This window comes from Centropristis striata, chromosome 2 (genome assembly GCF_030273125.1).
Source record: "Centropristis striata isolate RG_2023a ecotype Rhode Island chromosome 2, C.striata_1.0, whole genome shotgun sequence".
NCBI lineage: Eukaryota > Metazoa > Chordata > Actinopteri > Perciformes > Serranidae > Centropristis > Centropristis striata.
Window position 1 is genome coordinate 15123470 of NC_081518.1, and position 25347 is coordinate 15148816.

The 25347-nt window shown below is 41.1% G+C and overlaps 1 protein-coding gene across 2 annotated transcripts; it reads left to right on the forward strand.

Moving 5' to 3' along the window:
* Window positions 1-334: 334 nt before the first annotated feature.
* On the forward strand, window positions 335-23524 carry LOC131989658 (immunoglobulin-like domain-containing receptor 2). 2 transcript variants are annotated; one of them, XM_059354957.1, is made up of 10 exons: window positions 335-452; window positions 3694-4080; window positions 6715-6834; window positions 11476-11532; window positions 16953-17099; window positions 17198-17365; window positions 17663-17791; window positions 18243-18588; window positions 19341-20076; window positions 21749-23524. In XM_059354957.1, exons 1-10 carry the CDS (start codon window positions 335-337, stop codon window positions 21782-21784), a joined length of 2244 nt encoding a protein of 747 aa, XP_059210940.1. In that variant the 3' UTR covers window positions 21785-23524. The 2 variants fall into 2 exon arrangements, with proteins under 2 accessions (XP_059210940.1, XP_059210948.1); XM_059354965.1 differs by lacking the exon at window positions 17663-17791 and having other exon boundaries at window positions 337-452.
* The last annotated feature ends 1823 nt before the right edge of the window (window positions 23525-25347 follow it).

Genomic DNA, 25347 nt, shown 5'->3' on the forward strand with positions numbered 1-25347 from the left:
GAATGACAGATTATTTCTAACAAGATATAAAATTATTAATCACAATACTTTTACAGACATCAGTAAAACTGTTGGCTTGTTTATAAAGGTAAACTTGTCTTAAAATGACTTTGTCAAAAACCTACACTCCAGCAGAATACAGTTTGTTACTTTCTACCTCTCTGCACAACAAAAGTTTTCACCTCATGTACTGCAGCACCAACGGTTTTATTCTGAAAGCAGTTGCCGGAAGTCACGAGTTTTATTTTGACATGCTTGACGCTGGTCCGCTTCTCGAGCGCCGTGGTCCCGTTATGTGCCAGTTGGAAACTTCAACCTGTAACATCGTCCAGGGATGAGACGAAGGAGAAAACAGGGCGACGAACACCAGAAAACCTTCATAAAACTCAACTACAGGACTTTGAAGATGCTTTCGGTGTCGAAGTGGTGGATTTTTATCGTTTTTGTGGCAGGTAAGCGAAGATTAACAGGAGAAAAAAGTCGGTTACTGGTGTACGTTAACAGGTTGTTTAACTCAGATTTAAGTTTGAAGCAACAGACAGCTAGCGTCACTTTAACCAAGCTAACTCACCTTAACCTGGCAATAATTTAATTAATAATTTACACACGTATTAAGAATTTAAACTTTTAAAAATCACATTTAAAGCCGAGCGTCAGTTATGCTCTTTTAGCAGATGGAGTTTTTTTCTACTCCGCCGAAGCTGTAATATTTTAGCCAACGCCACACAGAAAGCGTTAAAGTAACGTTAGGTCGTGGCTTGGTGCTCTGTGGTCCGTTATGCTCGCAGTGCTGCAGTCCACTGTTACTAAGTCATGTGTGAATGATCCGACCAGCAGCTTTGGGGGTTGTGAATTAGGAGGTCTAACTTCTGACAGATTTAACGAGGTCCCTCAGTGAAATGACAGTTAACATGTCGTCACACTGTTAAAATAATCGCCTTAGTCATTTTTTGTCAAAATTGGGTTTTTTTTTTTGCTTAAATCATCTCCTCATGACGCCGGCCACCTATGGTAAATCCTACATCCTCAGTTGATTAGATCATGTGATTTTACCCCTTTAAGATAATGACCTATGTGAAGTGTGTGACTTAAGTGGATTTATTATACCTAAATCAAAATAAAATGTGACTTAGGCAATTTTTGAACATGCCTTTGTGACTTAAGCAAGATATGGTAACACTTTATTTTGAAGGTGTCTACATAAGAGTGGCATGAGCGTGTCATAAACATGTCATGGGATGTGTCATGAACATTAATGACACTTTGAAGTAACATTAATGCTCATGATACGTGTCATGTCATGTTTCTGACAGGCTTGTGTGGCTCTTATGTAGACACCTTCAAAATAAAGTGTTACCATATCTTGCTTAAGTCACAAAGGCATGTTCAAATTGCCTAAGTCATTTATTTCTCTTAAGTTACATAATTTACACACAGTGTTATTACTATGCCAGTATCCTTTGTTACATCCTTTTTGAGTGAAATGATCAGTTAATGTCATATGTTACACTTTTGGTGAAGTTTTTTGTGTATATATATATATATATATATATATATATATATATATATATATATATATATATGTATGTATATATATATATAGAGGTACACAAATAAAGGTCATATCAATCAAATTATATGATAATAGAAAAGCTACTGTATATTCAGAATGTAAAACCAAACCATTGTGCTTGACTGAAATCTGTGTGCAAATCCAATAGTGGAGCTCCCTGATATTCTGGATTATGCCTGAAAAGATTTGTATAATCAAGTGGTTAATCAACAAACAGTGATTCTGCAGCCTTTTTTTGTGATCAATAACCATTTAAATAGTTCACAAAAAACAATTACAACATTCCCTGGCTCTCGCTTTCCAAATGAATGAAATAGTCTTCTAGTAAACTGAACATCTTTTGGTTTGGGATTTTGTTTTGGGCAGTTTAATATGGTATTGTATTGTATTGTATGTAGATGCATTTATCTAATAACTATAATCAAATAAAGAATAGTGAGACGCTAATCTAATTATGATTTAATAAATATAAGATACATACAGCAGGAGTAGCATAATACAGCATACTGTAGTAGTTCAGTGTACAAATACAACAGTGGCATACCGTTTCATTTTTGTGAGTTTGATAATGAGTTTATTTAATCATTTTATTAAACTGAAATGCTTTAATGCTAATATTTGTAATACTACACTCAAATCTTTTAAACATCCTCAGCAAGACTCCTTTGCTAAATGTTACAGCAGTAACTATCTTTGACCTCTTCCTCCTGCTTTCATTTTCTCCTCTGGAGGTGGCTTCCTCTGAAAACTAATAAAGCCTGGAACGCCCCACAGCCTATGATCCCAGGAAGACAAACCTCCTGGCTTTTCTTGCTGCAGTTCTCAGAAGTCAGAGAAATGTTCTCCCTGAGGAATTTATGTTTAAGCTATCTTGATTCTCCTTACATCTTTTCCCCCCCAAAATTCACACCAATCCAGACACATTTTTAGTGTAAAACAAACCTGTCTTCAGGCTTCAACCAATTATCACATTTTTGGTCATAAGTCTATAGTTCTTGGACACCAAGTGAGGGTGTTTAGTTACAGTAGTTTCACTCTTAGTAACAAAAAAGAAAACAAAACTCTTTCACCAGGCCTGGTCTGGATTAAGTGAAGTGGGCCCCCTCTCATCCCTCATCTCATCCCTGTTCACTGGTCCAGTTCAATCACACCTCCCACTGCTTAGCCTGAGAAACACACACACACACATACACAGCAGCATGCACAGATGTTTCTGGGTGTGTGTGTGTGCGTGTGTGTGTGTGTCAGGGGGGTGTTATTCTCACATGGTCATCTCTCTAGTGTGTGTTGCTGTTGAACTGCAGAGCTGGAGCTCCTGGTCATCATGTGACCCAGAATCAACTCAGCTCACAGTCAGATTTCACTGAGCAGGAGCAACTCAAACAGTTTCAACACCGCCTTGTTTTTCTTCATTTTTCTTACCAAGCAGGATGGTTGATAAAGGAATAAAAAAAAATGCAAGTATGTAGTTACTTTCATAAGGACATTCTCTACTATACTTAATCTCATTTTGGGAAATAAAGGTGCTGCTTTCCTGAATGTTATTAAGGGAACATGTGATTTGTCCCATATTTTTTAAGTGACCAAACAGGAACAGGTCTCTCCTTGAACCTCGACTTGTCTCTGAATCATTTTGTTATGCTCTCTGCTGAATCAGTCCTTAAATCCCCCCCTATTACACATTCCCAGTTATTATTACCAAAACCTGTTTTGGCTGCCAGATCTGTGGTGTGTCTATAAGCCAGAGTTTTTCAAAGTCTGACACTGCGCCCACCTAACAACAAATTAGCACCATTAATGAACACATAGAACTACTAGCAGATCATTTTTGCAATGTACCAACAGATGTATAAATAGCTGTATTTGGCATACTTTGATACTGAAGAAATTAAAAAAATGTGATTACAGTCAGGTTAGTTAGGGAGTTATAAGAGGCATCTTGTTTCCATTATTTCAATGCAGATTTATGGATATATAGACTGAGGTATCACTGAGAAAGAGTGTGATTTTTGCCCCAATATACAGCAGTGACTGCAAGGAATATGTAAACTGTTTTTCTTAACTCTTCCAACTTTCACACTTTACTGATCCTTCTTCATTATCTTCTTCTCCTCCCTCAGATGTCCTCCCTCCTCACTGCTCGGCGGTTAATGTGTTTGTGAGAGATGAGAAGAGGTATTCTGTGCTTTTTCAGTCCGTGGTTCTGCCGTGTCAGTACAACAGTGTGTCCACCCAGACCCCTGTGGTGCAATGGGTCTACAAGTCATACTGTCGGGACCGCACCCGGGATTCATTCAACTATGCCGACAGTCTAAGTGGAAGCCAGGGAGGAGGTGGGCTGACGGGTGGAACACGAGGAGTTGGTGGAGGGTACGAGACGGGGATGACAGCAGGCTACCTCGACTGCGCTGACAGTAGCCGGACGGTCCGAACTGTGGCCTCCATCTCTGGTTCCTCCAGCACACTGTCAGAGTACTACAAGAACAGAGACATCTCCATCATCAACAGTAAGACTTCTGCAGTACTACCAACACTATGAAACCAACCCAAAAGCATTTTCTTCGTTTGAGTTTGAAGATATGGGTTTTGGCGTCTCCAATTTACATGGTGCATTAAAGAGAAAACAGCCTCTCTGATTGTTTTGTAACATATTGATCCATACTAATGTTCTTATTTCTTCTGCTGCCAAGCCAGGCAAGTTTATGAAAGCCATAAATCTGGGCATTGGCCCACCCTTCACACAGATTCCTGATTAAAGGATTGAAGTCAGACGGATTCTGCACACATGTAGAGGAGGGTGAGAGACAGAGGAGGCTTTACGGAAAACTCTCAGAGCTTTCAGGACAATAAGGTTACATAACACAGAACTAATAAGTATACCCACCAGCAACAGATATTTTCCAGTTCTACAGTTTGGCAGGGGAAGAAACAAGTGTAGTGTTAGATGTTAGAGAAGGGGAGGTTGATTCTGGGGGAAGAAAAAGGACAAAACTCACCATCCAGTAAGAAAACACTAATAAAAGAAACGTGTATGTGAAGACTGGCATGTAAGAAAAGTATAATAGATCATCATTGCCAGTTTTATCTCAATAATAATCCTGAATAATGGAATTGCACATTTAGACTTCATAAAGTAATGTACTATAAACTGAACATTTTACATATATTTTATACGTAGGTTTTTCTGACACTGTAGTATCGCAGATATATTGGTATACGTCAGCTGTTAAAGAGGCAAAATTGCTATATCAGTTGAAAATCTGTTTGCTATAATATTAAAAACAGTGTCATCATCACATAATTTGTCTTCCATTGGTCAAGAAAAGATTTATTTCTCAGTACGTCTTTTTAAAAAAAATGTTTCTATGAATGATTTTGAATGCTTACGGCAATTTGTGCTTATGCCATCCCCCCGTCCTCAGTTTTACATTCTCTTGCTGTCTTACTATCATGTCATTTAAAGATCATCTAAGGGACACTACTGTGCATACATTCATGTACGTGTGTGTATTTTTGTGGTTGTGTGTGTGCACTTGTTGAAGACAGAGAGGAAGCCTTGTTTGCAGGCTTCAGATTTATGAAGCTCTAACTCTGGCTAAAGAATCGACCTTCTCTTCACCAGCCAGGAACACAGACAAAAGAAATGGTTTTCATGCTGTCCTCTCATTCATCCTGACCTCTCACTTCTTCCCTCTGATGTACTTCAATGTCTCGCTTTTATTTTCACTCTCTGGATCTTCACATCGCACCAGCCACACATTTATTTCTGTCAGTGTAAGGCTTCTCTTTCATTCTGTCTTTTCTCTTTTTCTGTCCCACTCCACCTCCTCTCCTGAAACAGGTCAGCACAGCAATGTTGTAAATGGACAAAAAAGTGAAAGCTTTAACTATGTTGCCTTTAGAGACATCCAGTCATCCAGATTCATGTAATCCTATTCAGGTTCACAGGGAGGCTGGAGTCTGTCCCAGCATGCAATGGGCAGGGGGTCTTCTGTTAATCACATGGCTGACACAAACGAACAAACGCACTCACTTGCACTTAAAGTTATTTCAAAGTTGGTAGTCCATCCGGCATGCATGACTTTGGAGTGTGTGAATTACAGTAAACTATAATATTATATGTAGAATGAGTGGAGGCAGTACTGTGTTAAAGTAGAGACAGGTCACGGTGATGTGGTCTGGTCAGCCTGTCTCTCCTCCCCCTTCCTTGACTAACAGGAAAAGGAAGTGAATTATATAACCCTGTTTCCTTTCTGCTTTATTTACATGTCTGACCCCCTTACAATGGAGTCAGTGGCCCAGCATTGTCTTGTGTGTTGGATTTTTTGGGCCTATTCGGACACATGAAATCCCATCTTGTTAGAATCTTTGCTTCCATAAATAGAAAAATGAAATCCTGAACTATCATCAATGCACTATGAGGCCAAAAGTATGTGGGCACCAATTGTTGGAGCTACTCTGGTCTTCTGAGTTTGACTGGCCAACACCTCTGGAAGGAACAGGAAGCCAGGTCCTATCGCCCAACATCAGCGATCGACCTCACTAATGCTCTAATGGCTAAAGGGGAGCAAATCCCACCAGTGAGGTTTGAAAAACTTGTGGAAAGTCTTTCTAAAACAGTGAGGCTGTTTTAGAAAGTGAGAGTGATGAAGGGTCATTGTTTTGGAATGACATGTTCAACAATCACACGTGGGTTGCCACATACAACACACTTTTACCATATAGTATGTCAAAGTTTTGAAAATTAATGCACTACAAAAATTGAATTTTCATGGAACTTCTGTTCCCTGAAGGAGATGAACAAGAAAGCTATATAAAAAATATAGTATACTACATGTGTTGTACTGAGTAAATAAGCTGAAAGGGAACCACTTCCATGTTTTGGAAGATGCATATTAAAAAGAAGAAACATCTGCATTTTTATATCTTTGAAAAGACAGCAACAGTTTGAAATTTCAAGGCAAATAATGTTCACAACATGAAGCTGAAAACGAGATAAAACTAAATTCATCCTCAAATAGTTTTATTGCCAAAGATGCTAAGTCCATAAAAGTAAATATATACATAGCAAAAGATTATTTAAATTATCTTAAGGAATTTTGTTTCATATCTTTAACCTCTTTCTTTTTTTTCTCATGCAGAGGCAGACCTGCGCATAGGAGAGGTCCAGTGGGGAGACAGTGGAGTTTATATCTGTAAAGTGGTTATATCAGATGATTTAGAGGGACAGAACGAAGCCTCTGTGGAACTGCTGGTTCTTGGTAAGCTGCCGCTACTTTCCCTACATGAATATTGAATAGCATTTAGGTATGAGATGAAAAAGATAACCCTAATCCTAGGTTCTTACAGATAGTTTTGATAGCAGCGGAGTGCAGTCGCTCAATTTATTCCCCTTTGAGGCCTACCCCGTTTACACTTAGTTTTAAAATGCGTCTTCAGCAATCAGAGTGGTCAGTGCTAAATACAAGCATAAACAGGGTCCCAGAGTTATTGTGAATGGATCACTCAAACCACTTGCTGATGTGGTCTACATGGGAACATCAAAGTTAGATAAAACTTTCAAAAATTCACATAAAAGTTTTTACGCTGCTTGAGGTGGTTTTTGTCTTTCGAAAAAAAGCTAATGTGCCGAACAGGAAATGGAAACACTTTTTCCGTATAAGTTTTGATGTAGCAAACATTTAACTCACACGACTGATCAGTTGTTTCAGCTCTGCCGGTCAAGATTAGCTGACATTAAAGAATAATTACAAGTTGCTCAATTTTAATCCAATTCCCGAAGCAACTCTCTCCATTTTCTTGCGGATGGCCAAAGTTGTCTGATAGTTTTTGTAGTTGTTTTTGTTGTTTGGTTACTGATGGATAAGCCTTCAGTAATACATTACACTGCCCTCTTCTGTACAAAGTACACTTATGAAGCTTTGTTTATTCGCTCTAAACCAATTGATGGAAACGACATTTCAAAATTTCGCTTCAAAATTCGCTTTGACTTTAATGGCAACACAGCTACTGATTCTAGCTGTGTCCCATCATCTTCTGCGTACAATATTAGACTGGCAGACTTCATGCTGCAGGATCCTTGACATAATTTACTGTAAATTGATTTTTTTCTACTAGCTGCTATTATATAACACAGCCTTTACAAGCTGAGCTGTTCATCACCAACAGCACAATACAGGCTCATTAATGAGCTGATTTACAACAAGCAACGCAACTTCTTGGCCGGTCTTGTCTAATCTGTAACCATAGGAACTGCATTCACTGAAACTGTATGCCACTGCAGGAAAGATCTTGAAACTTAGTTACTGCAGATTAGTTATCACTTGTTTGAGTCTTTGACATGCTACTGAACGTGTGTGTGTGTGTGTGTGTGTGTGTGTGTGTGTGTGGGTGTGTGTGTGTGGGTGTGTGTGTGTGTGTGCGTTAAATCCGTTTGTCCCTTGTGTCTGCAGTATGATGTATCTTTACAGTGTCGGTGTACTTGTCTGCGTTCATTGACAAATGTTACCATAACAACGGCTGAGAGGATATGTGGCTCTTGGTACTCTAATTCACTCTCTGAGGCTGAACTTTTGTTTGGCTGGCACTCTGAGACTTATGTGTATGCCCAAAAGACACACACACACACACACACACACACACACACACAAAGATTTGAGTACATGCTGAACCTGGTCAAATGTTGAGGACGGCCCTGATACGATAATATGTCACAGGTAATGCCACAGGCAAGTAGGGATGATGTTATTTTTCTGCATGAGTTGCCCTTTGCAGTCTTTAACCTGGCCTGAGATACCTTAAATCTACCACAGTGCTAAAATGTTGTATTTCCTGGTCCGGGTGTAACTAATATGGCATGTGAGGCACTTGTTGTGTTTCCATAACAACAGTTGGGGCCACCGTAACTGGCTCAGGGGGGGCTTTTGTCTTTTTTAGAAAATGGCTTCATGGCAAAGAAGAGAGGGAAGATTTAATGATGTGGAGGAGGGACAGCAGAGCACAGTGATACAAAAGATGGAGAGTGACACCATGTGAGAAGCAACGATTCTGCTTCCCTCTGTTCTACCCTTTGAGTTACATTGACATTTTTTTTTAGCTCAGAAGCTATTTGCTAACAATTCAATTCCTTAAAATATTGAAATGTTTGCACTTACTAAAGATGAATAGATACACTCACATTAAATCACTGATGGTGAATGTGAGTGAGTGAGTGAGTGAGTGAATAAATGGAATGTTGTGTGATCCAGTCATCCATGAATGAGAGATTTAGTTAAGCAATAAACAAAACACATAAAGAGTGCAATCCATGAAAAGATAGACAGAGCTACAGATATTTAACTATTCATCCTGTTATTTTAGAACTAGAAACATGCATCTATGTTTGATAAGTTTGCTTTGTTTGCAGGTTGGAACCAGTTGAGACCCTATCAAAATTCTGTTATTTCTTTAATATTGATATTAGCTTAAATGTGGTCTTGAGTTAGGAGGTATGAAGAAAAGCTCTGTCGCTCACCATGACTTCTGACCTGCCTGTAATTGAGGGCAAGCATAAAGAGGTTCTCTTGATGGGATTTAATTAAATTAACAAAAATCAAGCAAGTTAATTGCTGGTCCCAAAATACTGTTTGGAAAACCAATGGTATAGCATCAGTAAGGCCATGTGTTCAAGAGATTTTAGTCTTGGTTTGAACAATTTCAGAAACTTTAAAGTAGATGCATGGTTTTAATCTACGTGTGTGTGGGTGTGTAGAGCTCTACCAGCATGTAGGCTCACCTTCCCTTTATAATTTATTTCCATAGGAGGAGTACAGGTGGCAGTGTATGAACACCACCCGCCTGGATGGCCATATAGGGAAAAATAAGCAAACCCTAAATATTTGAAAGTAAATCTTGGTGAATCACTAGTCTGCAGACAAATTCACATGCAAGTTGAAAACTCCACAAGTGAGATTTGTTTAACTGCTTGAGCAGAGGGGAGACACGGTAGATACAAACTTAGAGTTGCCTTAACTGCACGTAATGCCATTTTAAGCATGTAGTTGTTTGTATTAATATGGTGATTCAGTTGCTTCTCAGTAACCTTAAAAGGTTTCTTTCTGTTTCCAAATCTAGCAAAAAACACGTAGCCTTCCAGAAAGATACTAAGTGAGGTATGTGCACAGTCAGCCAGACTGAGGCCAAGATAGTCCAGCCTGCTCTCTGCTACTCCAGTCCTTCTTTCACCTAATCGGCACTCTTCTCCCCCTCTCTGCGATAATCACACTTTGAATAGTAAAACACCAGTATCTGCTCACATCACACTCAACTTCTGGCTTTTCACTTTTCACAAGGCTTCAGCTTTTGTGAACAAAACAGACTCATGCACATTTTTGTACCAGCATATGGTACACTGCCCTCTTATCGGAAATGTTCATGTTTTATTCAGACATCTGGTGACCTTGTGTGAATTCCCTTAAAGCTGTGTCAAAATAAAAAGGAGAAAGCCATAACACCAGCAAGATAGCAGTAACAACAACTAACAGGTGGTGATGTTTTTTAGGGGGTATGTATGTTTCTATTTACTATTTAGGGAATAGTTTCTATTTTTTTTTTACTGAAACACATATTTACGTGTAAAAGTCCAACAATCTCACCTCCCACCAAAATGATCTAAACCTTTTAAACTTAAAAAACAAACAAGTTCACTGTGTATATATCAAAGACAGAAAGCTGATACATCAGCTATAACACATTTCATTTTATACATAAAATGAAGTACTTTAACATATAATAATATTATAATATTTTCACTGACCCATAGACAGTTGTCATAAGGGAGCTTTAGAGTACATGCAAAAAAAAAGCCAGCAACCTAGAACTAACCACAAAGCCTAGGTTTTTCCTAATGTTTACTTAGGCTACAAATGACGAAGAACAGATAAATCCACAATTTATCATTATCAATAAATTAGTACACTGATTTTTATCAAAATTATGATTATTTCAACGATCAGCAATGTGACATCCCATCCGTCTTTGCCATTGGCTCGCTGTTAAAGCCTCATTGGAGCTGTAGTTAAAGGAATACTTAGATATTCTGGGAAAATGTCTTGCTCGCTAGACAAGACATAGTTCCAGACAAAGTCCTCCATAAAATCGTAACTTTTTTATATTTGTTAAAATTATGGTGGCGTTCAAATGCAAGTGTCCATTCCTGTAGTTAATATCTTGAATTTATCTAAAAAAAAATTTGCAAACAACCCAGGAACATATTCAGTTTGATAAAAGAACAAAGCTTACATGAAGGTGATGCTCAAATTCAGCTGTCTTTAGCAACTTTTCCTGAATTGATCAGCAGCATGGTTTGTCAAATTACAGAGAGCTTATTATCTGTAGAAATAAAGGATTTATGGCAATCCAGGTCTCATCCAGGATACACAGATACACAAAGACAAAGAGTTTCAGGAACAAAATGTTTCTCAGCTGTCTGTTTTCTGGCTCTGGACAGAAGGAATGTTCCTACCTACCTGAATTTTTTGCAACTCTGCATGTAACATTACTCACAGCTCCTGCCTATTCGTCATGTTGTCTTCATGAGAATGATTCATGTTCCAGTCTGTCCTCTTACCGGACAGATAACCATACGCAACTTTTAATCAGAAATCAGATGAGCAATGTGGTAATCAGTTTCTCTGATATGGAGACTTTCTGGAACTGGACTAGAATATGTGCTGATGCATGCTGCTGTTGACTTGCTCTTTATCTGTTTATCTTTTATCTTTCTCTGTGTCTCTCTCTGTTTTTGTCTTCCTTCTCTTGCATGCTGCTGCTGGAAAAACTTTCTTTGAATCAATCATTTTTATCACCCCATCCCCTCTCCTCTCTTCTTTCCCTTTTGTCACCTCTGCTCTGTCTCTCTCCAGGTTTCTCAGGTGTTCCTGAAGATCTGCTGCCAGGCTTTGATTTGAAGATTATGCCAGGTAGGGGCATAATGTACTCTCCCCTTCACCTGGTTCCTTCCATTCATACTAACCCTACTTATTGCTTTAACAATGAGTGTAGGAACCATTTGAATGATATTGGTCCTTGCACATAATATAAGCAGTTTAGAAGAAGACTGTGACATTTGGCACATGAGAGAAAAAAAAAAGTTCTGCCCATGTTTAACGGTTCCTCTGCTCACCACTCTGATGCCGCGTTATCTATTCACGTCTCACATCAGTAGATAATGCAACAGGTGTTTGTGATTCAGCTATAATGAGGCTTTGACAAAGCTAAATTCCGAGCTGTTTATAACCAAACTGACAGATCCACGCCCATCAGATAATGAGCTGGCCGTCACTCCCAGTACGATGAGCTGGAAAACAGCTATTATGGTCATTATAGTTATTTATGGTTGTGGTTAGCATGTCATCCCACATCATTTGGACACTACCCAGTAAAAACACAGTGATCAAGGGGAAGGGAGGTTTGTTTATGTCACATTGAATTCCTTTAATGCCTATTTCATTATCATAGAATTTGTGGGGAGGCGATAAATGAATGGATGAATTGTGTGGAAGTAGCTCCCAAAATGACATGGTATGATTCACAGGCTTATCCCTGGTCTTTGTCCACATTGTCTCCTACAGTACTCTGAAATGTCTAAAATGTAGGGTGTTAGTTATAGTTTGTGTGTGTGTGTGTGTGTGTGTGTGTGTGTGTGTGTGTGTGTGATTGCCGAGAAAAGTGGCAGAAGGGTTGCAAATGAGATCACATTACAAGCAAATTTGTTGTGACAGCCAAATCTTCAGTATCTTACCAAGCTGCGTAAACTGTCCATTTCCTTCCTCTAGCAAAATCTGGTTTCCTGTGTGTGTGTGTGTGTGTGTGTGTGTGTGTGTGTGTGTTTTTAGAGAGACAATGTTATCCTTGGTTTACATTGTTCAAGATATCCTTATCTGCCCTCTCCTTCCCTTTCCTTTGCTTTGTGCCCTGTAGACAGATACATGGAGTTTATTTATCGTACTTGCTGTATCACTCACTTCAGCAATTTAATACTCCAACACTGTGTTTTAAGAAAGCTGCTTTTTGTTATGACTCATATTCTGGTTATAGTGGGGCGGATTAGCTCAATATTTTACAACAATCGTTCACTTTGTGATAAAAGCATGAAATTTGGTAGATGTGTTGGTGAATATGTTTCGAACAAATCTGGATGTTGGGCCACCTCAAAAGCGCCCCCTAGTGGCCGTGGCAGGCATTTGTTATACAAATAAATCAATGATGAATAAAAACTGCCCTTTTAATAATACCAACTGGTGATGAATTGTATATTGTTGGAAAGCCTGATTAGTCACCTTTACAACGAGGTACAGCTTGTAAGGATCGTGCATTCATGGAATGAGCAACGGGGCTAAACGTGTGGGTAGCACCCCCCAAAAATGTGCATCCCCTGTGTAGTGGGGCGGATTAGCTGAACAATCGTTCATTTTGTGATAAAAGCATCAAATTTGGTACACTCATTGCTGAATACATGTTTAATGAATCTGGATATTGGGCCATCGCAAAAAAAATTATGATGGCTGTGGCGGCCATTTTTAAAAATGGTCATTTAAAAGCGGCCATTTTTAAAAATGGCCGCCGGTGGTTACTGGCGAGGAATGCTTTGCCTACCCTACAGCTGCTGTTTCACGTTTTCAGCACCACAAATATAATTTTGAGACATGTTAAAGTGACAAAAGCTTTATTACAGTCTAATAGAAAAGAACATTAACTTTGTATAACATTTTATTAGGTCTTGATATTCCCATTCACAGGCTACGGCCTCCTCTTTGGCTTGTATTCTTCTGTTGCTCCTTAAAAAGAAAAAATTATTTTCAATATTGTATGACCTGCAACAATAAAAACAAAACACTTTTAGACAGAGAAAAAAATCATACATTTTAAAAATTCTACTAGGGTTACTTGTAGCAGGTTACTCTTTCTGGCAAAATCCTTGTACTGAGGTGTGTGACTTAGTCAGGCGGCTTAGCCAAATAAAGGGGACACGCCGGACAAGAGCACCACATTTTTTCCACATACTCTCTATCATTATAGGTTTCAATTTTTAGTAGGAGCCACTTCATCAAGATTGCGGTGATGGCAGCCATATAAAGTCTATGAGAAATGCTATATCTTCCAAGCCACTTAGAAGGTCAATCTTGGTGTCAAAATATACATTTTCTGGGTCCAGGAATCATTTAAAGCTATTGAGAATATCACTAGATGATTATTTGATCAAATAGATATGTTCATTTTCACTCAGACTGGGCAACTCGCTTCAAGTGCTGCAGCAGGGTATCCTGAGTTGAAACTGTTTGGAATCAATGTTCACGGGAGAGTGTGGATTAGCTGCCATGTACACTGCTCAAAAAAATCAAGGGTACGCTTTCATCTCATGTCAGATCTTGATCAACAAATTATTTACAGTGAGTCATCCAGTGATATTCTCAATAGCTTTAAATGATTCTTTGACCCAGAAAATGTATATTTTGACACCAAGATTGACCTTCTAAGTGGCTTGGAAGATATATTGGTTCTCATAGACTTATGGCTTATATGGCTGCCGTCTCCTATCTGCAATCTTGATGAAGTGGCTCCTACCAAAAGTTGAAACCATTGGTGATAGAGAGCATGTGGAAAAATGTTGGTGCTTTTGTCCGGCGTGTCCCTTTCTTCTCAAATCTGGTCCTAAGCCGCCTGACTAACTGTGATGGAGTTATAAAATACATTTAAAAAAAGAAAAAAAGAACCACATGGGCAAAGGAGACATTACATATAGTGTGTGTGTGCCTGTGTGTGTGTGTGTGCGTGTGTGTGTGTGCAGAGAGAGATGTCCACATTCCACAGGACATAATTTAACAGTGTCTTATTAAGCTTTCACACCCAACAGCCACTGATACATGTTCCAAGCTAACTAGCTAGCTTAAGTACCTATTTTTGCTATCTTGCTAATTTACTTTTCCGCCAAGGCCCATGATGATTGTTTTTCTCTTTAGCCTTTATGATGTTCATAGTATATTTTATTCATAATTATAACAGGTGAAATAAAATATTTAGACATACCTCGATGGACAGTCCACTGCACTGCTTGTCCCAGGAAGCAAATGCTAGCTAGCTCATTTGCTAGCTAGCTCGATGGCTAGCCCGATTGTGGTGGGGCAGGAAAAATAACTGAAAGAGTGTCTAACTGGATTTTTGTTAATTTAATATGTGTATTTACATTTTTTAATTTACGTTTGTATATTTAGTTTACATTTTTTAAATATTTTAAGAAATAATTTAAATATTTTTTGTAATTTTAACGAAGAAAATGACTGCTATGGCCACTAGGGGGCGAATTTGCGATGGCCTAATATACAGATTTGTTTGAAACATATCCACCAACATATCCACCAAATTGTGTGCTTCTATCACAAAATAAACAATTCTTGTGATTTATTGAGCTAATCAGCCCCACAGGGGATGCACATTTTTGGGGGGTGCTACCCACACGTTTAGCCCCGTTGCTCATTCCATGAATGCACGATCCTTACAAGCTGTACCTCGTTGTAAAGGTGACTAATCAGGCTTTCCAACAATATACAATTCATCACCAGTTGGTATTATTAAAAGGGCAGTTTTTATTCATCATTGATTTATTTGTATAACAAATGCCTGCCACGGCCACTAGGGGGCGCTTTTGAGGTGGCCCAATATCCAGATTTGTTCGAAACATATTCACCAACACATCTACCAAATTTCATGCTTTTATCACAAAGTGAACGATTGTTCAGCTAATCCGCCCCACTATTAAGAGTTAATTTGTTCCGATCTGTTACCTCCCAGAAAAAACATTTACATCCTGGGAAAAAGGGAAAAATACATGCTCCCAATAATAAAAGATACATTTTTAACAATACAGCCTTTTTTTCCCTACCAACGACCAATCTCCTATGGGACATCTCCCAGATATCCCATGGCTTTACAGAATAGATTCTCACTGTCTTATGTCCCATCCCAACATCCAATACGTCACATTAAGGAAGAATTGATATCATTCAATCAGTGGCGGTTCTAGACTAATTTTACTGTGGGGGCCAAGCAGGGGCCAGTGCTTAATCAGAGGGGCACATTAAAAAACGGCAAAGGTGATATTTAAGCATTCAGAAACCTTTATTTTTGCTTATTCAAAAATATCAAATAAGTATATTTGGAAGATACAAATACATTGATTGAAACAATGAAACTCACCAACAATAAGTTATTTTTCTACATTTCTCATTTTTTACTTTTTATTTCATTTTGAAAGTGCAATACAGTGAGAATGATCTTTGTTACTTTTTATTTACACAAGCTTTTATTGCACAATTAAACTATAATACAATGTACATATTCTGGGTTCCTTTTGTGTACAATGAGATATTGTTTGAACAAAGAAAAGGTAAGAATTGTTCCGTTGTTCATCGTTATAAATTGATCGTTTTATTATTAATTTGACACAGGGGCCACAACAGGGGCCAAGGGCTTCTTCACAGGGGCAGTGGCCCCTGGAGGCCCCTGTGTAGAACCGCCACTGCATTCAATCAAGCCTTCAAGCAGCTTACCTGCATTAATGAACAAACTTTTTTAAAGGCTAAATTAAGAAAAAAATAATATTGCTTGTTGACAAACACATTTAAGGCTCTCTGAACAAGAGATGAAGATGTAATTAACAGTGTTACTTCCTAATCCCCAGTTACAGTAATCTTGTAGAATTAATATTACATTCTACAAGGTTACAGCAATTCATTGGTTGTCTAAATAGTAATCAAGTAACTTTAGTCACTTTAACTTGGAGTTAACCAATCCCTAGTTAGATTATTTACTCCCACTACTTCTACTATCTATGCCCATTTCTTAAACTATGAATTGATTCTTCATTTGTGTTCATCAATGTCTTGTGGAACCACTGCGTTCAACAGCGTATTAAAAAATCAAACTATTTCAGTATGCTTTTTGGCGTTTTTCTTTATGCTTTCATTATGTCCCAGTGTAAACATGAGCCATTCTTAGAACAATATGATCAACAGTGAGCAGTTGGGCTACAGTCTTTTTGAAAAAGATTTAAAGTGAAAGTGAAATTCCATCAATTGAAGAACATTTACAGGTCTTGAGGAGTCTGACTGCATTATCTGAAAAAAGTTATAGAAAGCTTAGTTGCTGTATATGTTTTAAAACAGAATTTCCGGTTCTGCTGCATCAAGTTTAATCCGGTCAATGCCAGCAGAATGCCATCTAAAGCAAGCAGCCATTTTTAGTATAGTACTGTACACAGTACACAGTGATGTGATCAGGTCAAACTGTTCCTATGTGAATATATTGGACTAAATACAGGATTCTGTCTTGTATGTACTTGCAGAGTGGGTGTTTGTGTCAGCAGTGGCACTGGGCAGTGTCTTATTCCTGCTGTTGGTTGGGGTTTGTTGGTGTCAGTGTTGTCCTCACTCCTGCTGCTGCTACGTCAGCTGCTGGTGCTGCCCTGACACATGCTGCTGCCCAAGACACTGTGAGTATAAACAAACACACACACACACACACACACACACACACCAGAAAGTATGTTTTTCTGGAAAGTCTGAATGGTATTGTGTGTTACTTTTCTAGTATATATGGCAGGTAAAGGTATAAAGACGGGCACCTCCACCCCTCAGACACCTGCTTACCCTCCATACTTTGTCACTGGTGTCCCAACAATGGTCCCCATTGCACCCCCTTCTCTGGTGGACAAGATGTCCTCTGTCACAGCTTCGGACGGCAGCTTACTCACAGCAGGTGAGGTCTTCCACTTGAGTGAGTGAATCTGTGTGTTTAATCTCATAGCCCATTAAAGTAATCCATCCTCAAAGTTTATTATGAACTTAGAAATATTGCATCTTCTGGGCACTAATTGTTTTTCAGTTCATTATTTTGTGAATGTTGTAAACTGATGTGGTCTGCAAATTTGGCCAGAAACAATTGTAATTGAATTGGAAACAGGAAAGAAGAAAAAGAGTATGATTCTTAATCCACACTGAACACACACACACAAAAAGAGGTTTCTGTACTGATGGGTCAAGTGTGTATCTGCAGTGCCGATGCATGCTGTAGGTGTTCCCTACCGTGTGCCTACACCTCAGGATCAGGACTCTCTCAGGGTGCTACAGTATGTAGAGAAACAACTGGCTCACTTCAACCCTGCCAGGTCCATCAGCCGCCAGAGTAAGCTCCAAAAACCCGTCCTTTGGATCTTGGTGAAAATGCTGTCAGGACCTTCCAAAGCATGTTGATGCTCTCAGTAGAAAATGCATGCTGTTGTATTTATACTGTTGGTAGTGTCTCTTTGGCTTTTTTTCCCTTCAGCTTGTCTTGGCATGCCTCTCTGCACAAGCATTCTGCTTATTGAATTTCCTGTAGTTCAGATGTGCATAGTAGCAGGTGTGCATGCCTACTCACCTGACCGAAAATGTTTTAACAATTCTCTCTCCAACTCTTGCTGTAATCACTTGCAGACCTCAAATCTGATTTTATTCCTCTGCAATATCTTTCAATCAATATCTATTTTTTTCTCTTAAATTCTGTGCTTCCTTAATGAGGAATTTCCTCTTGATTAATTGTTTATTTCTGTGTTTAGTCATTCTTTTATCCATGCCTTAATTTTTGACCTGTCCAGCCTGTAGCATGTCCGAGCTGAGCTCCCTTCACGAGGGAGAAACCGGCTTCCGCCAAACATACCGAAACGTCCAGAAGAAAGCTCTGCCTGCCATCCCTGACCACGACCCTCAGTCTGAACCCCAACGCTACCGTGACAACCGCAGCCCAGAGCCGCAGCATTATCGTGACAATCCACCTTCACCCCAACGTTATCGTGATGACAACGACTCAGAGCCACGCCGCTGCCAGGAGGAGCCTCTTCCTCCACGGCGGTACAGCGACGACCCTCCGTCCTCCTCACAGTCACGGAGGCCCGGACGAAATAAACGGCAGCAGAATCACAGCGAGGAGGACAACCCCAACAGGTACTGATACTCGTCTGTGTGTGTCTACATGCACTAAAGGTCCCGGGTTACTTTTTTACTTGTTACCGGGTTACTTGTTTTAGTTTCAAAGCATGTGTGCTATAGAAGACAGAGATTCCTGACAGTTTTCCCCTGTCAAATGTTCAGTAGTATGAAAAAACAACACATTTAGACTTGTGGAATCTGTTTGAGTTGAACTTTGGGTAGAATTATTTTAGTTAAGTAATTGTCCTGCATAAAAATATGATTAATAGCTGCTTACATGGACAAGAAGTCGAGTTTCTCTAATCTTTAACTTGATTTTAAAAAATGGTTTCCTGTGTATAATACATGACACCTAAGCAGCTTACTTGAGAAAACCAACTGTAGCCTATTTATTTAAGTGCATGTTAACACAGCGAATTAGGAATTAGTGCCATCAAATTGTGAAGAATTACTAATAACTATTCCTTTATAAAAACAACACATAGAATTGAACTATTCGAATATCGTTTTTTTAGTGTCCATAAGGAGAGAAACACAACTACTTGTATAGGTATACCCTGCAACAGTGGACCAAATCTGACAAACTCTCTGTCTTATAAACAACCTTGTCTCCATTGTTGTTGTAGCTCTGTGACTGACAGCCCTAATGCTAGGAATGCATACACAGACTCTGTATATTTTCATACAAATATACACAATAAATTCTGATCTCATGTCACCTCCTATCTCCCTGTTGGTCGTCTCTCATCCTTGTGTTGTGTTTGCAGGTGGAATCCTCGTTCCGAACATCTGCATAGAAAGACGTACCGTACTGCCGGACGAACCGGCTCACTCGATGAACTGGAGGAGTTTGCTGCTTCTTACAAGCAGAGAGGAGGCAGAGGGGAAATGAAAAGGGAAGAAGACAGGGGAGAGTATGAGATGGAGGTTCTGGAGTTCAGTCGATATCCTTCCTACCGTAATGGTCCCTCTCAGCATTATCACAATGATGAAAATGAGCTTGGAGACAACAGCAACCTCGAAGATCCTCCCAGACGAAACAAGAACAACGGACATAGCATAAGCCCAATTTCTTCGCCCAAAAAGAGGAGGGGCACTTGGGACGGCGAGCGCCCTGCCCCACCTCCTCCCAGACTCAGTCCACCGTCGACTTCTTCTCAGGAGAAGGACTACGATGGCACGTTCCTGAATAGCCTGCTCGACCGTAAGGCTAAGTTACGAGGGGTCAGCCAGGGGAAGAGTGTGGCTCGGGGTGAGGAAGATTCAGACACACCCTCAAAGAGCAGCTCGAAAAAAAGTAGCGGGGAATCTAGTCGGCACTGCAGCCGATCGCCCAGTAACAGGCCTGAGGCAGATTCACTGCCACCTTACTCAGACACAGAGCGAAGCAGAACTGATAGGCCGTCTCCACGGCCGCCCCCAGCAAACGCTCGCTCCTCTCAACCTCCTGCCCATTTACTGCCCGGTCGCAGAGAGGAACCTAGAGACAAGAACCGGAAAGTGGTGAGTTACATTCAAGCCTTTGAATCATTGGTAGGATTGAATGCTGGTAATGTTAATTTGCAGATTAACAGCAGTGAGTAGAGCTCATGTAGCAACTTTTCTAGTTGTTGAAAATGTGTTATTGGTACGTAATTGATAAAAAATATAACACTAGGCTAACTGCAAAGTGTTTAACACTCAATGTTGTATTTTCCTGCTTTTAAGGTAGTCAATTAGGGTGTTTTCAATGAAGTTACTTTCCTAGGGGCCCAAGAACCTTTCAAGGAACTCAGGAACTAAGCATTTTTCTTCTGGAGGAACCAGGGATTAAATCTAGTTCCAGTTTAGTTTTCAAATTTAGTGTGAGGCGCACCACAGTCCCTTTTTGTGGAGCTTACAATTAAAAAAAAGACCAGCTTGCTCCCGCCTCTCTGTTAATCCAATTGGACAAAAATGACATCCTGCTTTTCTGCTCTGAGTTGAAGTTATTTCAACGCAAGATATTAAGAGGCGCTCGTGCAGATACATGAGGCGCATTGACCAGAAAAACACAAACACAGCTTCACTCATTGAAAACAACTACCAAACTACAACTACCAAGTAAGTTGTAGTTTGGTAAGCTTAACTACCAAGTAAGTGTTGTTGTTGTACCTTTGACAGGTCAGGTTCAGAAGCTACTACAGTGAAAACTAGGTAGAATACTCTGTTCTGTATTCGACTTCCCTCCATAACAATCATAACTGGTCATCTCCTTCCCGACAAACCTGGGTCAAAAAGCTGTTGAACGCCAAAGACTTCATGCACAGGATACATTTATCCCCAAGGCATATCTTTCAGGGGCTTCAATTCAATTTTTCAGGAGTTTGAACAACAGTTGAAATGCAGTTTGTCCCAGGTTCACGATATTAACCCTGTTTGGCTAATGTTTACTTTCTTTTTGGCCGCTTTCACACCTAACCAGTTCAGTTAAGACAAACTCTGGTCCGGTTGGTGTTAATACAACGGTTATTCATTTTGGCTGTTGTGAAAGCTGTCAATTGAACACTGGTGCGGTCCAAGCAACCAAACTGCAACTGCTTGAAAAGGTGGTTGGTTCACCTCCAAGCAGACTCGGTGATGTCTGTTTGGGTTGTGAAAGCAAACGAACCTACGACAGGATTTATGATAGCAGATATTTGATTTTAGCATGCTAAAATAAATGCATGCAGCCAATAAATCCAACTGATTGTAAAATCTACAACTGCTGTGAGACATTGTGTACTCACAACAGTCCATTAAAAAGGGTGCGACAGCGATCCCACAACGATAAGGTTTGAATCGTTACTGTACAAGACGCCTTTTATCATCCTTTGCATTCTTTGCATCATTTGCAGTCTAATTATACTAATAATGCTAATTATCAGTTATTTCTTTGCAAGCTCTTTGTGACACCAAAGAATATAAATGTAAAAAACGATGATAATCACCAAAACTGCTCAGTCAATGAGTTACCTGTCGGTCCGTTTAACTGGAAAAAGTCACACACCAAACCAGAACTAAAATGCAACAGTGTATAATTTTTTCCCATTGAACCGGAACCAAATTAACTGAACTACAGCTGTGAAAGCAGCCTTACTCTCTCTTTCTGCTGTGTATATTTTGGTGTAGACTCTGCTGTTGTGTTGATCACTTGCACATTTTTAACTCTCATCAGGGCACTCTTCTCAGCCGGGACTCCCTCATCGTCTGACGGACTGAAAGCCACAGAGACTGAGCACTTACACTCTCCAGGAGCTGCATGTCAGCTGATGAATGATGACAGGAATTACTTTGATTGCAAATATACTCAAGTGACCGTGAAGGAAAGCTGAATCAGCACAGAAATGGACAACAGACACACTTTAACTATCGAGACTGTCACTGGGGGTTTCTGCCTGTGACGTCGCTGAATGATGAAGTCATCACTGTTCAGTTTACCGGCTGCCTCATATGTATTCCTCAGCTGAACGAATACTGAACTAATATGGGCCGGGTCTATGACCTGGACTGTCCCTTCTAGCAGGATGCTGTTCGTCTCCTCTCGTCCCAGTAGAAAAAGAGTTGCTTTACGCTTCCAGCACAATGAGTGCATTCATTTCCACTTGATGAGATATCAGCTTTAAATAAGCATGGTTGTAGAAAAGGAGGTGTATGACAACAGCATTGTTGTACACGACATACTGAAGCCCCAGCTGAATGACCAAACACGCTCTGTGTCATTCACTAACACATTCAGGGAACAAAGCACCTAATTCAGACGGCTTTTGCTAGGAGATTTTAATGTTTACTAAAGCTGGAAGTAGTAACCAACATTACCAAATGTTGATATGATCTGTGGGGGTGGACAAAATAATGTTTTTCAAAGCTGCATTAATTAACAACGGGGCAGGCCCTGTAAACATGAAATTCTGCCCCTGTAACTTTATATAAGTTATATAATTGGTCAGCCGAGTGGTGGTGTTTCCCCATTGGCTGTTGCACTTTCAAATTTAATAGGCACTAATAGTCCTAAACTATTTGCATTAAACAGAGCTCAGCCATGTCATATAAAATGTTACTTCAGTTCACTATAAAAGAATACTTCACCTTTAAAGTAACCATCTGTGTATCAGTTGCTAACAGCGTGTCACCTGAAATGATTGATTTTAGCATAAATGCATGTGTTTGGGAAGCAGTGAGCATACGACTAGATACATGAGACTTGGATTTTACTTCACAAGCTTTTTTTAAAGTTTTTAAAGTTTTTATTGTATTTTATATTGTTTTGTTGTTATTAACCAAGCCCGCATTTACTTTAGTTCATCAAGGATTAACTCTGTTTTCGGATTCTCCGTTCATCATTGAGGCATGTAAGAAAAAGAAAGTGGTGAGTACTTGATACAAATACTTGAGTGCTTGACTACAAATGCACATTTTAAAGGTGAAATATTCCTTTTAGACTGAGGTTTGACAAGGTCAACTAATGTGTGCTGTATTTGAAAGTTTAGTTGGAATCATATATACAATATATGCCAAACACAGAAAGCCTCACTGACAATGTAGTAAACTAATGAAGGTATGCACTAATACTCATAATATTCTTTCATGAGTAACATTATTTTGTCTCCTCCCTATTTGTCTCTTCATCTTCTATTAAAACATGTTAGTTTGTACAAAGTAACTGTTCTTTCAAGGGACTAAAACTAGATAAAATGTGTTTTTGTAAAACATCTAAGATGTTGAACTGCCATTTGCCTTTTTAAAAGATTTTTGTACTACATTATGAAGACATGTTTATATGTAAACCGGACCTATTTATGTGTGGTTTGATGTAATTTGTAAATAATTATGTTTGTTTAAGCTTTGCAGTGTGACTGTGTACATATAAGATAAAAATAATTTAGCCTTTTCTTATCACTGCTGAGTCAACAGCTAAACCAACACCTTCAGTTACCAACAGTCACACACATGCCCACACACACACACACACACACATCCTATCTGTTAGGGGCAGCGGGGAGAGGCTCGAGCGCACAACACAGGAGGCAGGATTTAGTAGAGTTCAGGGTTTTATTAGCAGGATGATGTGGGGGGAAAAGGCTGGGTGAGCTGGAGGTGAGCTGGAGGGGAACCGGAGGTGAGCTGGAGGTGAAGAGCAGGTGAGGTGACTGGGCTGGTTGACAGGCAGGCAAGCCGGATCACTGCTGGAGAGGGGAGATCTGTGGGAAGAGAGGTTGAATGTGAGTTGGAGCAAGGCAAGGAGGCAAAAAGGGTCAAAAAGCCAAAAGGCAAAAAGGCAACAGCAACAAACACTTCGCAGGGAGTCTGCGTCTCTTCAAGGTACTTGCCAGGTAACTATTAGGGAAGATCTGGCGATGACTGGCAGGAGACCTGGAGTCTTGTAGGCAGAGGGGTTGATTGGAGAGTGGCAGCAGGTGTGCAGTGATCCGGCTCATTCACCTCGTCAACTCAACCTGTTGCAGCTGTGTCTCAGGAGTGCCCGCTGGGAGCGAGCTGAGGTGCTGGGAGTGGCTGAGGCCGGAACAGAGGGGTGTGAAGGAGCAGAGGAGGAGGGTGTGGGTGGAGCCGTAACAGGACCCCCCCCCGAGCGAGCACCTCCAGGTGCGGCCATCCGGGGCCCACCCGGGGCATCAGGGTGGGCCCTGTAGAAGTCCCGGAGGAGGGCAGGGGACATGATCTGCGACCTGGGAACCCAGCTCCGTTCCTCAGGCCCATACCCCTCCCAGTCCACCAGGTACTGGAACCCCCGGCCCTGGCGCCGGGCCCGAAGGAGCCGCCGAACCGCCCACTGAGGGTGACCATCCACCAGCTGAGGAGGGGGCGGAGCAGGAGCCGGCGGCACAAGAGCATTTGTGACGACGGGCTTGACCCGGGAGACGTGGAACACCGGGTGGACACGCCGAAGGGAGTGGGGGAGGACCAGCCGGACAGCCGCAGGGTTGATCACCCGGTCAATGACATAGGGGCCGATGAACCTGGGCGCCAGCTTCCGGGAGGGGACGTGGAGGGGGAGGTCAGCAGTGGACAGCCAAACCTGCTGGCCGGCCTGGTACTCAGGTGCAGGGGAGCGGCGCCGGTTGGCACCCCGAGCGGCCCGCGACGTAGCGCGGAGCAGAGCCGAGCGCACAGAGGCCCAAACCCGCCGACACCGACGGATGTGAGTCTGGACAGACGGGACCGAAGCATCAGCCTCCTGGAGTGGGAGCAGGGGGGGCTGGTACCCCAGGGAGCACTCAAAAGGTGACCGGCCGGTGGAGTCGCTGACCATGGCATTCAGGGAGTACTCAACCCAGGGCAGGTCCTTGCTCCAGGAGGATGGATGGAGGGAAGCCATGCAGCGGAGTGCCGACTCCAGACTCTGATTGGTCCTCTCGGCCTGCCCGTTGGTCTGGGGGTGGTAGCCGGATGAGAGGCTTGCCGTGGCCCCAATACCCCCACAGAAGGCCTGCCACACCTTCGAGGTGAACTGGGGACCACGGTCAGACACCACATCCTGGGGGAGCCCGTACAGCCTGAAGACATGGGCAGTCAGCAGCTCTGCAGTCTCCGCTGCGGTTGGCAGCTTCGCCAGGGCCACCAACCGCACAGACTTTGAAAACCGGTCCACAATGGTGAGGATGACTGAGTCACCCTGGGACAGGGGAAGACCAGTGACAAAGTCGACCGCGATGTGGGACCATGGACGACTGGGTACGGGGAGGGGCCGCAGCAGACCAGACGGGGGCTGATGGGATGCCTTGCTGCGGGCACAAGTGGGGCAGGCTGAGACGTACC